Source organism: Pocillopora damicornis, chromosome 6, assembly GCF_964200805.1.
Source record: "Pocillopora damicornis chromosome 6, jaPocDami1.2, whole genome shotgun sequence".
Classification (NCBI taxonomy): domain Eukaryota; kingdom Metazoa; phylum Cnidaria; class Anthozoa; order Scleractinia; family Pocilloporidae; genus Pocillopora; species Pocillopora damicornis.
The window spans coordinates 6071474-6085259 of record NC_142675.1 but is presented as its reverse complement, the minus strand read 5'-3'; the positions used below and the strand labels follow the sequence as shown (position 1 = coordinate 6085259).

General features: G+C 37.3%; 1 protein-coding gene across 1 annotated transcript; it reads left to right on the top strand.

The window, feature by feature from the left end:
- Positions 1 to 3127: 3127 nt before the first annotated feature.
- LOC113676583 (ZP domain-containing protein) lies at positions 3128 to 12926 on the top strand. Its single transcript, XM_027193255.2, has 8 exons — positions 3128 to 4747; positions 5433 to 5544; positions 6086 to 6330; positions 8162 to 8209; positions 9977 to 10342; positions 10841 to 11063; positions 11756 to 12030; positions 12145 to 12926. Exons 1-8 carry the CDS (start codon positions 4696 to 4698, stop codon positions 12321 to 12323), a joined length of 1500 nt encoding a protein of 499 aa, XP_027049056.2. The 5' UTR covers positions 3128 to 4695; the 3' UTR covers positions 12324 to 12926.
- Positions 12927 to 13786: the final 860 nt, after the last annotated feature.

Here is a 13786-nt window from a genome sequence, read left to right as displayed (position 1 = left end):
AACACCAGGTACGTATTGCTACGTTCTTGTAATGATTGCATCATCAGAGCAGAACAATGACGTCACGTTATTTAGGTTTTACTTCACGCTGTCCTACACCAAGACAAATAATTTAAAAAAATAAACCCTCAGCAGAATGTAGGTCTCCATTTTACAAACAGAGCTGTTTTTAATCTCTCAAATTTAATTTTTCCTCAAAGCTTTATGCAGTTTGGTAAAACAACTGCACTGCTATTTTGATTTCGATAGTGTGACATCGGAAAACCTCCGTTTATTTTTGTACTTGGATTTTTCCCCTGTGGGGGTTTCCCCAGATATAAAATTTCGCTTATCGATAAATTTAGAATTTAGATTTTTTTCACTTGAAACATATAACGTGAATTAATGATGGCTCGTTCTGAAGAAAAGACACATTGCAACTAAAAACGCCGCAAAAAGAGAGAAAAATTAACGCCGCAAATACCAGTAAAGGTAATACCATCATGTTGCAAGTAAGTTAGTCAGTATTTCGTGATTTTTGAAGCGATCGGTGGCTCGAAGTGGAAGCGAAAATTTACGAGTTTTAACGTCGTTTCTGGAATGAATTATCCACAGCATTTATTCGAATGTAGAATTTTGGGAAACAATAAACAAATTCTCTGTGAAATGCGACACCCACGGTCCTTCTACGGATGCCCACTTTGAAACTGACGGATAAACTCCTTGCGACGAGGTTTGCTGAACGTACCGAAAACGTTCCAGACTGTGAATATTCAACGACGTTTGCTGAACGTAGCTAAAACGTTTGAGACCGTAAACATTCGACGAGGTTTGCTGAACGTAGTGAAAACGTTTGAGACTGTGAACATTCGACGAGATTTGCTGAACGCAGCAAAAACGTTTGAAATTGTGAAGATTCGACCAGGTTGGCTGAACGTAGCGATAGAATGTTTGAGATTGTGATCATTGAACCAAGAGAGAATAATTGTTCCATTTTTTCCTCATGAGGCGACATCATAAACCCCATGCAGAACCCATTTTGTTTATTTGAAGAGTACAATTTTTTATTCGGAGCATTTGTTTTTTATTTGTAGAGATTTTTTATTATTGTTTTCAGGGAGTCCCTTGTGGGACAGCGCAAAATTTATTTATTTAAGGGGGAAAGTTTTTAGTGAAAGCTTAATATAAATTAAATCTCTATCTAATCCATGTAAATTTTTTGTAAAATGTTCCGTTTATTTTAATTCTTTCCAAATAAAAATCTTTTTTAGATATTTCATTTCAAATTCATGATATTGTTGGAAGATTTTAGGCGAATACTTGGAAAATCGTTAATTTGTCGGAAATAACACAAAAAAATGTCTCGTCGAAAAGAGGGCCAGTCACGCTGTACCATAATATAAAACAAGTCCTTTTTTAAAAATTCTTCCCTCGAACAGTAAATTCGTGACATTGGAAAAAATCATAAGACATAAAAACATCGATCAATAACAATGAAGACGATGTTGGTAAGAAAAATGTATGTCATAAATATTTCATTATGTTTATGCAAGACAGAATATTAAAAAAAAAATGAGTTACTCTATCCGAATTGTATCAAATTTTTTTATGTGGAAAAGCTCTAAGGTATACAATTTATTCAGAGCATCAGAGGAACGCTATAAACCTTCAAAACTTCGAAAAAACCTCAACTAGTTTGATCATGATATGACTTGGACCGGAAAATTTACAAGACTGCAAGAGGTTGCGAAATATTCCTCGAGGATTGTGGGGCGGGAAAGCTCAGACGGAATTTCTTGTTTTAAGGGTTATTATTTTATTATTTTTTGAGGGAACAGAATGAAGAGCATTTCAGGGAGTGGAGGGTTAGGACTATTGAAAATTATACCTGCCTGATCACGTCAGCCTTGTAATCAAATGTTTTGATGTCTAGTGCGTACACACGAATTGACACGATATTCTAAGAAACCTCTCGAAGTCACTCCTCTGAATAACTGGTATATTTAATTTTATTTGATAAATAATATCCCTTTTGCGATAATTACAATGAGTAAGGTTTTGACATCAGCTATTCGGCGAAATGCTTTGATGTTGAGTGCGAATGAATGAGGTAGCTTCATTTTCTGACTAACCTCTCTAAGCTCTTCCTGTTTTTAGTGGAAGATATTATTCAACTGCGGCGTTTTTTGACGCCAGCCAATCACGAAATGTTTCAATGTTGATTGCCAATATAACTGGTTCCGTATATTTAGAAACCTCGCGCCCAACCGCTCGGCTTTTAATAACGGTACAGGCTTTTCTAAAGCTGTGGCATCGTTTTTTAGCATGAGTGACTAACAGCAGATGTAAAAACTGGATAACTCGTTTCACGAAGATTCGAAAAGATATAAACTTTTGGACGCCAAAATGTCCTCATAACGTTACGGGACAATGATTATATTTTGATGGCGTGACACAAGCGTAGAGAACGTGCGTGACGATGAAAACCAGACCACAATTGCAACCAATCAACGCTCAGGATTCTGAGAATGTAGGGTTCATTAGCTATTGACTCCTCTCGCACTCTTCACATCGCATCTCAAGATTGACTTCGCTCCAAGAGTAAGTACAAACTTGTATATAGTGCATTGTTTCTCATCAAAGCTTCCGTAATTGCTCCTAATGTAACTTTGATGATTTTTTGAAGTACTTATATCAGTGCACCAATTTGTATCGAATCGAAATTAATCATTCGTTATGACATAGAACTTGTACAACGGATGCAACATAGGGTTTTGAGAAATATTTAGGGTCCCAGTGAATAATGAAAACATTGTGATGCGAAGCAGAAATTGTCCTATTTATGAAACAAAAGTTGGTAAATGGTCGACCAGTCAAACATTTAATGGGGATGTGAAGTAGTTTTAAATGCAATATAGGGGGACAAAAAATTATATTAAATAAAAACCACCGTTTTTCATGAAATCACTTCTAAGTGATTTCGCGGAGTTTTCTAATTATTTGTAGATCAAAAGTCATGATGTCTGAACTATTGGAATAAAGTGGATGGCCTCTTAAATTATTTTTTTAGATTTAAATCTCTATATATTTATTTATGATTTAAAGTTCACAGATACTTGAAATGTTATTAATATTGTGTGTTTAACAGAGAGACAGAGAGATAGTGATGTCTGGCGACACCGGGGTAACTTTATTAGGCAATTAGAAACATCTTAATTTTAGTTAATATATCATATTAACCTAAAACATTGTACCACTGGCAATTAGATTAAATAGGAATGGATTCTTTTAAAATGATTAAGTATTTTCTTTTTACGTTCGCTGGTCTTTTTTCCTCTTTGATTGTGTTTTATTTTCGATTTTTTATCTTTTTTGTTTTGTTGTCAATATTTTATCTATTATTAGTGTTATCATTAGAATTATTATCATAATTATTGTTATCATTATCATCATTACTATTATTTATATCTCATTAGTACCAATACAGCTAGTACTTTATTGTTATTACTATTGTTATTATTGCTATTATTGTTATCATTTTGTATCGGTAGCAAACTTGCAAGGTTTTATTTTTATTTTTTCTTTTATTATCTTGTCCTTCTTGAAAGTTCAAGCGTGTATCCGTTAGTTTTTCTTAGATTTTTATTAGACATTTTAATGCATTTTTCGATTTTTTAAAAGGATTTTATCATAATATTTGTAAATATTTTTAGTGATTAGAGTGGATAAAGGATTATTATTATAATTGTTATTATTATTATAAGCATTATTATTATTATTATTATGAATTTTCTGTCTGACGAACCTAGCTGTGCAGCAGTTGAAACATGCGTTAGGCATTCATTTATTGATTGAATTCCCCTTCTAGCCACTATTACCACACATTTTTAGTTATTATTTACAGAAAATTGAGTTTTTTTCTTCACTATTTTGTTTGCATGTTCTCATTTCGTTTTTGGTAGACAACGTGTCGATGCAAGTTGTCAACGTTAGTTAGTGTTAACCACCCGTATGCAAAGGTGCCTGGAGGCTTATGGTGTTTAGCAGAGTCATTGAGGACAAAGTAAAGATGTTTCAAAATCTTAAGATTTTTTACATCAACTGTTTAAGGAAATGCGCCGCTTTTTCATGAAAATGAACTCAATGCGACTTTGCAAAATGTCTTTAGTCGTGCAACTAGCAAATTCTTAAACCGCAAAGCTGACGAGCTGTTTAGATGTTATCAGTCCTAATCTCTTTAAATTGATTTATGGGCCACATTGAAGTCCCCATGGTCGTGTTTTCAATTGCGAGCAAAGGCGGGGCTTAGAAGACCCCTTATCTCTCTTATTTAATGATTCAGTTTCTTTGCTAAACAGTTGGCAATGACCGTTGTTTACAAGAAATTTTAAAGATTGTAAGCCTTAGATGGCTGGCTCAGAGTAAACATGTCAGTGTGGGTTTTTGTATCTGCCTCTAGCTACTTTGCTCTGAGAGTAACAGCTGTCTTTTAGGATTAAGTGCTATTGTTATTCATGAATCACTTTATATGCATGCCGCCTGCCTGAGCATTCATGGCTGAGTAGTTAATCGGCTGATCTGGAGCGCAACGCGTCTCTCGCTTTTCTGCATCGTTGCGACAGTAGTTGCCGTTCGCTCTCTTAGTTTTTTAGGCTCTTTGTTTTCATTACCTCTCACAGAGAATAGGGCCTCATCAAGCAAGTAGATGATTCAGCCATGAGGGGATTCATATTGTTTGCGTTTCTTGCCCACATGTGCTTCGCACAAGGTTGGTTGAATAACTTTGTAAACAACAACAACTTGCTGCCTAGAGTATCACGATGTATTATGCTGCCTATCTTATGGTGCCAAGCGAATGATTTCTCCCTTTTCTAGATGACTATAATCACATTTTTTTCACGCAGGAAGCCATTAAGGGTGCTTGCAATAAAGGAAAGCTAAATGCTAATCCGTCATGCTTCAGTGCGAATTCAGCGAACGAGCGATCTGATCGCGGGGTGTGACATACATGTAGAACGTACTTCGCTTGAAACAAATGCAAACACTCGTTGGTCTGCTAAAGCTCAAATAACTATGAATCTTTCGCAGTATTTCGTAAAGTTATATTTAAAAACAGTTCGCCGTGACTTCTCACGAGGATGTATTTTAGTTTTGGAAACAGTATGTCAAATAATTGAACGTGGCACGGACTGCTGGATTTGTGGACTTAAGATCGGAAAGTAAACGTTTCGAAGATTGTCAATCATCTTGTGGAGAGAGCTCGAGCGGAAGAAATTTACTTTACTGGGCCATCTCTATCTCTGGTTATATTACGTCCTTTCCTTCCCTATATTTTCCATTTTCCCTTTTTTTACTTTTCTTTCTTCGTATAAACACGAAAGGTAACCTTTCTCAACTATGATATTTATATACCTTGGAGACCTCATTATTGAAGCTTTTCCCTTATTGAACAGATCCAGCCGTGTTTCAGTTTCGATCTCCAGAATTCGACGTCTCCGAGTCAGTATCAAACGCAATCGTTGTAATTGAAAATGTTGGCAATACAGCGGAATCTGGGACTCTCAGGTAGGCATACGTACAAGCTCTACTCTATTATATTACAAATATTCTCCTAAAAAGGTTTATCTACAAGAATCTGACTGATTTTCTTCGCTTTAAACCTCCATCAGTCCTTATCTCCCCTCGTTTTTTCTCTCTTATCCTGGTTTTCTTTGTTGGTTCCCACAAACTAGATACCTAAATACACGAAAGAAGCCAAATTTGTATCAGTGCAAGTCCTTGTGGTGAAAAAGGCTTTTTTTTTGTGGATAAGAAGGTTTTGATCCGGTTTTCAGGAATACATACAGTTAAGCTCTTTTTCGTTAACCAGCAGAGTTCTCCTGTAAATAAATAAAAAATCTCCAATAACCTTTCTTAGCATTCCGGCAAGAGTTTTAAAGAAGCCGATAGTTACTATTTTCTACGGTGAAACACTTCTGTAGCTAATTGATGACCATGTTTGGGAGCAAAAAGTTACCGGCAATTGTAAACTACTTTTCTAGTAAATTAAACGCTTCTTCCTTTGTTGTTTTGGCGATGCCACCTATTGTTGTCTTTTTCCTTCTAGCGTAACTGTTGCCGATGGAACAGCTGTAAGTGGTGAAGATTACGTCCCAACCGCTGGTTTAAGGGTATCATTCTCGTCAGGTGAAGCGTCAAAAGAGGTTAACATCCCCATAATAGATGATGACGTAATCGAAAGCGACGAATCAATCCAGCTCTCTTTGCAGCTCATGGGTCCCTCCCGTCCAAGTGCCAGAATTGGCAGTCCTGCATCTGCTACCGTCAAAATCATTGACAATGATAAGCCCCGTAAGTAAATGAACCAATGGTAAAGGAGTTACTTGTGCCTCTTATGGAAATTGACAAACTGTTCTCGAGTTTGAGTATTTCAACTCTCGTTAGCTTTCGCATTTTGTTACCAGCCCTGTTCGTTTTTGGTCGCTCTCGCTGGTTTAGCTTTTCTCCTCCCCGGTAAACCATTCCTTAAAGTTTCCCCTCTTGGTAAAGATAATTTACATATCAAAAGAACAAACAGGAGAAAAGAAGTTAGCCCCTCAACGGTGAACACATGGTCAAAAGTGGTTATAAATTCTCTGTTTAAGATCGTCATTGATTGGGTTAAGTCAAATGAGCCAGGCTTCATGGCTCAAATGAACTGAACTTTAATGTGTTGTACAAATAAAACGCCGATATCAAAACGCTTCATTCCCTTATAAAGCCCTAACGGAGAGGGTGGGTTGAGGTTGCGAGGGGTGTACTGCGCATGTCGTGCCGTGTTTACAATTTTGTGGTTTTGTTCATTATCCTATCACGTTTGGCCTTCTTTATCACCTTTCTAGTCTCATCGTTTTAAACTCGTGAAGTTTCTACAACTGACAAAGAGTGTCAAGTATAGCTTTTCTAAATATGCCATGATTTTGGACGCTCTGTTTTTCAAAAATGTTGAAGCATTTTTCACCCTCGAAGTGGATTTCACATTGCATCAACCGGTCAACAAATGGTTGAAAATCATTGTGTGCTTTGAGGTTCTTAAACATGACTTCAATGATCCAAAAAGTTCATCAAATGCCTCTTTGCAGTCTACACCGCTAAAAAAAACACTTATAATTACATTTAGCGACCTTCAGCAAAGAAACCAAAAACGCAAATATTGAGTCCTCCATATCACTTTCAGAATGATTCCAAACCAAACAGGCCATAAAAGTCACAAAACTTGCTAAACGCGCAATTAGCCAAACAACCACAGCGAGATAAAGTTTCCCAATACTAATTTATTCAATCAGTTTTATCTCGAAGGCCCTGAGCACTTTGTTCCTCCCGCCAAAACAATAAAGCGCATTCACCGCCTTTTTCTGAGCGACTAATTAACAGCGTTCAATTCGTCACGCTCTGCTTCAAAAGCAGGTGTGCGACTTTTGTGGCGTGCGGTTCGGTCAGTCAGTCGGCAATTGAGACGGCTACAAGCGCTTGTGTGTTCCTGAGCAGGATTGTTCATTCCATCTAAAAAAAAGAAAGAAATGAAGGCCTTCGCTCTTGTGTGCGTCTCGCTCTGTCTTGCACTAGGTATGCTAAAATTTGTTTTTATTTGTAGAAGGGTCGAAATATTTTAGCTTCAAACTTTATTGTCCCTTTAGTGTTCATAACTTGTACCATCTAGTTTTCAATTCGCTGAGTCTTACTTACTTTCGAATTCCGGAAACCACGTCGAGTTTTGCTGAACGCTAAGACATTGCTAAGTTTGAATGCAACTTTCTCTCAAAGCGTTCTCTCGTGATTCAACACATGTGCTCACCGTCGATACAACGTACTAACGCAGGAATTACTGAAGCGCATAGATTGCTTAAATTCTGTTCAAACAGAGTTTCGCTCTTGGAAGCCCTAAACTTTCGTTTCAATATCATAAGATGGTAACACAGCTATTAAATGGGCATATATCGTCATGAAACTCCAGATACTAATAACTCGAAAGCCCAGCTTGAAAGTTCAAAATCAATTCATTAGGTGGGGCCATGTCAAAAAATCAATTACAGGAGCTATTCGTGATGCGCTTGCTCTTCTGAGGTACTGTTTACCTTACTCTCTGATGCACCTTTTGCGTGCTCTGTTCTGTTTTATTGATTGTGTTTTATCTTTATTTTAGCTTCAGCATCTAATGGCGGTGGAAACATAACTTTGGCTACCGAAGCAAGTGAGTGCATAATTCGTAAATCTACTCAGTATTTACATTTTGATCTGAAGTGTTCCGCAGTTGTGCGCTTTAATTGTGATTTGGAAGGTCGAAGTGAACTCGTTACATGGCAAACAAAACGCTGTCAGTCCACAGTTTGATGTCATATGACTTGAAATTCTTGGCTGTCGCTTGCGCATTTTTCTTTTTCACACACTTCGTGTGTTAATCAATGAATTTTAGAAGAACTTAAACAATTACATTGCATAACAAATGGCCTTTGTCTGGCCATCTTTGGAACAGAGATCTTTCGCAAAAAAATATACTTTTTTTCAAGCATCTGCACATTATTCATGTTCCTATCACACGATCCTCTGCAGCAAGGAACTAAAATTCATTTGCATAAGGCGCAGTTCTGTTTATATAGCTTACTAAGATGTTAGCTTGCCGTTGCCGTCGGGGGTGGGTATTCAGAATGCCAAGTCCATATAACTTTTCTTTATATTCAATATCTTACGGTGTCTTACCATTTGGAACAAAGAGCGCATTACCGGGATTATTCCAGTCGCAGGAACGTCTGCCCTATAAATGCTAATATACTAAACACAATCCAGAGTTTACCAGAAATACTTAATCATATTCCATTTGAGCAAAATATCTTGACGTCTTTTGTTTCTAGAGACGTTTCACTCAGGCATGTCTGGTTTTGTTAGTTCGCAGCTAGACAAGTGTATTGTTCCCGGGTGAATCAGCGAAGCGTGATCATATTATGATTTTAGTCTTAGAAAACCTTTATGATAGCACTTAGTAAATTTGTTTACATCAAATCATCAAGACGCTGCTCAATACTCAGAAATTACTTAAAAGCAAACAGCCGTGTTCTTTTTCAAGACCCGATTATTTTTTATCCGATTGCGTGCACACTCCAACCTTTCTCCTCACTGGATATTGTTCTGGAATCTTCAATTATGCGAAATTAAAAACAATGATAAGAATATTTTCATATGCATAAAACGAAGCGATATGGCAAAACTTTTAGTTTCTGATCACAACTGAGATCGATCAGTGTGTGGCCAATTTATAGATTTTTTGCTGCTCTGCGTTAGACTGCATTTGGTACCAGCAAAAACAAAACAAAACCAAACAAATGCCAAAGAAAAATAAAACAAATATATTTAAACATAGGTAAATTTCTACTGTCAGACGGCCTATATTTTCAAGAGACGAACCCTGTATCGGTGCTTGCAAAGCTGGTTCCATGAATCTTTGTTGTGCACATATTATTAGCATTATTTTTTCCTCCATCAAATAAGTTTGATTCTAATAAAACATACATGTTCTTGGAGTAAATATGTTTAAATAAAAAAATCGGAATAATTGAAATCTAAAATTAACTTTGTTATTGGGGAAAAATAATGAATGCACTACCTGGAATTTTACGAAGTTCCACGTTATTGGACAGTATTTGTATTTGAAGCTGGTCTTAAATTTTTTAGTTTTATTTCAAAGCCCTTATTTGCAGTGCGCATCTTAATAGTTGAGCGTCGCATCAATCTGTTCAGCACATTGTTGGTGAACTTTTCGGGACAAAACAGAAGGGAATAGCCCTTGAGGGCCTGTCCTAATTTTTCTTGACAAAGCTTCTTGTGCTCCTTCATTCGCGATGATATCAATGGGAGTGGACTGACTTTTATTGAGCAGTGACGCATTTGTTGTCACAGATCATGTTAAGTAGCTGGGAACACTCAGTAATACTTTTATTTGTTTTTTGTCTTTATTTATTTTCAGAAATCGACATTATGTGCCGACCAGACTATATAGAAGTGACCCTTAAGCTTGCAGATTACCCAGGACTCGTCGTCAACGACTCCGTTCTGCATCTTGAGGACATGAAATGCGTGGCTGGTTACAAGGATGATCAAATGGTCAAATTCACGTTTGGACTGGAGGAGTGCAAAACCATGCAGGAGGATGACGGAAAGAAGATTTACTACAAGAACATGGTTTACTTGAAGGCTGGCTTGCCACCGAATGATACGAATATAGTCCGTGACCATTACGAAGTTATTCCGTTCAGCTGCGGATATGACAAGAAGGCTGTCCTGTCAAAAGTGTCGTACAATCCTCAGACTACTCTCGTCCTCTCAAATGCAGGTGTTGTACAAAATTTGTTTTAAAAGAGCAAAACACGAATGAGAGCGAAAGTAATCCGAAATTGCATTGGTCTTTCTTTAATTCGCTCTGTGATTGGTACAGAAAACTAGCCACCGCTACTCTCTTAACCAATCAGATGGAAAACTAAAGCCGATCACGATTTGGTCGCCCGAGTTTTCCCGCGCTTTAGGCAGTTTGGTTGTTTTAACTTTGAGTTCTTAGTAGCGCTAAAAGGTATATTCTTAAAATGAAGCCGTTGCCATAATTTTGGTGTTAGTTTTACGACACCCTTTCGGAAAGCGCTTTAATGATTCCATCAGAGGAGAATTTAGGGACAAAAAATAATTATGAAAAAACAAAACAAAACAACATAAAAAGGCATATCCTTGAAATTGCGAATTATATTGCAAACCAAATCGAACCATCACTCTGTATATGTGGACGGGTGTTTGTACTCGAGAAATTAAAGAACGTTAAATATTTCCCCTCTATTTTCAGAGGGTATTGGCAACTTTACGTACTTCATGGACATGTACGAGGACGGAAGCAACAGCGAAACAGTTACTGAGTTTCCAAAGGAAGTTGGTTTGGGTCAGAAGATGTACTTTGGATTCCGGGTGGAGTCTGGCGACAGTGAATTGGTTGTATTCCCCGATCTCTGCAAGGCCACGGCATCATCAAGTTACGGTTCCACTCCTGACCATCTTATTATTGATAAAGCGTAAGTCATACTTTTTAAGCTGACGATAAAATGAGTGTTTCATTCTTTAGATCACATCATGTGCTTGGCTAACTCGAAAGTCAAACGTCTGCGCACGTACAGATGTCAAAACTTTTAAGAGTCCGCCCAATATTGCGCTTTCAAGCTGTCAGGGAAAAGTTGCAGCACATTAGTGTTAAAAACCGTTTACATTTTTCACAAAATTCAGAAATAATAGTAAATCGAAAGAAACCGCTTAATGAGTAATTTTTGTCGAAAAAGTGAATTTTGCTGCCTCTAAAAAGTTTTTCATTTTAACGTAAATTTGCGTGAAACCGGTCGTTTCTTGCGTTTATCTTAAAACACTTGTAAGGAACATTAGCACGCAGTTAGCTGGAATTGATCCGTTGTGCATGCCCCACAATTGACTGCTTTTTGTATTATGGTTGGTGAAGTACCTGTGCAATCCTTATAATTATTTTTTTTTCGTTATGAAGACCATAATTTACCATGTCCACAATAGTGATTGCTTTCAAAGTAGGTTTAACGATTGGATACATCCAATGTATGCTATGGTGCGTCACATCAAAATCCTGCTGAGCTTTGCTAAATTTAAAGTAGCTATCAGAAACAATTATGAAGTGTTATATTTGGCTATAACACCGGAAACAAGAAATAAAGATAAACAAACTTTGCCGTTTCTCTCTCCTCAGCTGCTCGAGAGACAACACTTTGGAGTACGACTACGGTGAAAATTCCGAGCATTTCTTTAACCTTGCCGCTTTCCGCTTCAAAGAGAACTACGATGACGTCTTTATCCATTGCAAGTTGACGGTTTGCCGAAAAGGCGATGACCAATCACGGTGCGCCAAGGGCTGTCAACCATCTAAGAGGAGACGAAGGTCAACCACAGAAGGGTTAGAAGAAGAACTGAGTGCCGAGCTGTACGTTGGACCGGTGAAACTTAAGCAGTCGACAAATGAGGAGGGTGAGTGTTGCGTATTTTGCCTGTTCCTGGCGCCTAGTTGGTGGGGACAGGTCCTCTAACAAGTGTCTTTTGGTGCCATCTCTGACTGAACACCATCTTTTTAAATTTATTCAGCTGAAACCAAGCACTATACTGAATCAGAGACTGACAGTAACATGGTCATATTGGTGGCAGCCTTGGTTGGAGTTTTAGGAACTGTGGCCATTGGACTCATCGTTGCCGTTGTCATCATCAGCCGACGCCGTACGTCCGCTAAGAAAGGCGCTTCTCTCATCGTTGCTGAGGAAATTTAAAGGGGCATTCGTTCGAGCTGTAGTGTGTAACTTTAACCGTATTTTCAGTACTCTAGGGTCTTAAGAACGTTTCATGGCACCTGTTTCTTAACTACATTACTTTGCATGTGATTACTATGGAATAAATTAGTCACGCAATAAGTTTTCAAAGCAATTTAGTTTTCATTTTTTTACAAGTATTTTTATTCTTCCCGAGAGGAAAACCATTTCCCCTAGTTTCGTCTATTTCAATATCTTTTACTATTATTCTTTAAAGCCGGCAAAACTATTGCAAAGTAAAAAACAACGGGATCACTTTTAGACATTTCAACTCGCTCAACTCACGTTTCCACTTAACATGTAATTTTGCGAGAGAACAAGCTTTTTTACTGCTATTATAACTTTTGCTCAAGCACTTTCCAGAATGCTGTATACTTTAATTTCATAATAAGTCAAATAAAGCTAGAGTACGTTCATTTATCTACTGTTTTTAAAGAGGTGTGCTAAGGAAACTACAGGGATATGCTGCGGGAAGTATATAGTTTTTGTCTGCTAACGATGAAATATTTTCAACCTATTAAGTGCGGTTTAAAGCTCATTAAAATTGGATTTGTTAACTTTTAACTAAGAATTTTGTTTGTTTGTTGGCTTTTACACTCTATTTTTCCTGGAGTAACGATGATCTTTGTCGCTTATTAGATCAGGATCGCGGCGGTTTACAACAATTTTGAATCCTAAGCTAACATGGACAGCCGTGGGAGAAGATTTTATGTCCGTCCTCTAATAAGTAAAATGTAAGCACGGGTTATTTTAAATTTCGACCAAGTCAATTTAAAACAAATTCCATATAAAGTTGGGTTCAGTTCAAAGGAGAGCAATACAAAAAAAAAATAACAACGACCCTTTCCCTGGAGAGGCTATTACTTTCTATCAAGATAACAAAGGAAGTGGGTCCACGTTTGCAGCCATGGCATAATACTAGTCGCCTTGTCTTTGACTTCTCATTGACTCCAAATTTTCTTGTCCGCCAGCAGCCTCATTTTCTCGCAGTTTATAATTTGTATGACCAAACATTGAAGAGATTTGTGATAATTTAATTTTGAAGGTTGACATCCCAAACAGAAGTCATTAATCTCAAATTCGATTTGTTGAACCTTTCTTTAATTATGCATGCACGTACCTTTCGACGTTTTATGGGTAAAATTAGAATTCTAAATTTTGGGCATAATTTAGGAAAATTTTCCTTTGTGTGACAATTAAAACAACGCCTTCACTAGCCACGGTATAATTTTTATAATCTGTCGCCTCGTAATTTGGAACTGGCCTGTGCACTCCCAGTTGAGTTCATTTAACATTGGCAAATAATTATATTTCCCGTTGGATTTCAAGACAAAGGGACCTTTGTTCACTTTAGTGCAAACAAAAGATGAACGAAAGATGCGTAATTACGCGAAAGCAACGTCTGAGATCGTGGTCAATGGTAT

What these genes read in the sequence shown, in the direction of transcription:
- LOC113676583 (XM_027193255.2), top strand. Translation starts at nt 4,696, where the DNA reads ATGAGGGGATTCATATTGTTTGCGTTTCTTGCCCACATGTGCTTCGCA. An exon ending in AACTTTGGCTACCGAAGCAA is followed by an intron (nt 8,210 to 9,976) that starts GTGAGTGCATAA and finishes ATTTATTTTCAG; the next exon opens with AAATCGACATTATGTGCCGA. An exon ending in GCAGTCGACAAATGAGGAGG is followed by an intron (nt 12,031 to 12,144) that starts GTGAGTGTTGCG and finishes AAATTTATTCAG; the next exon opens with CTGAAACCAAGCACTATACT.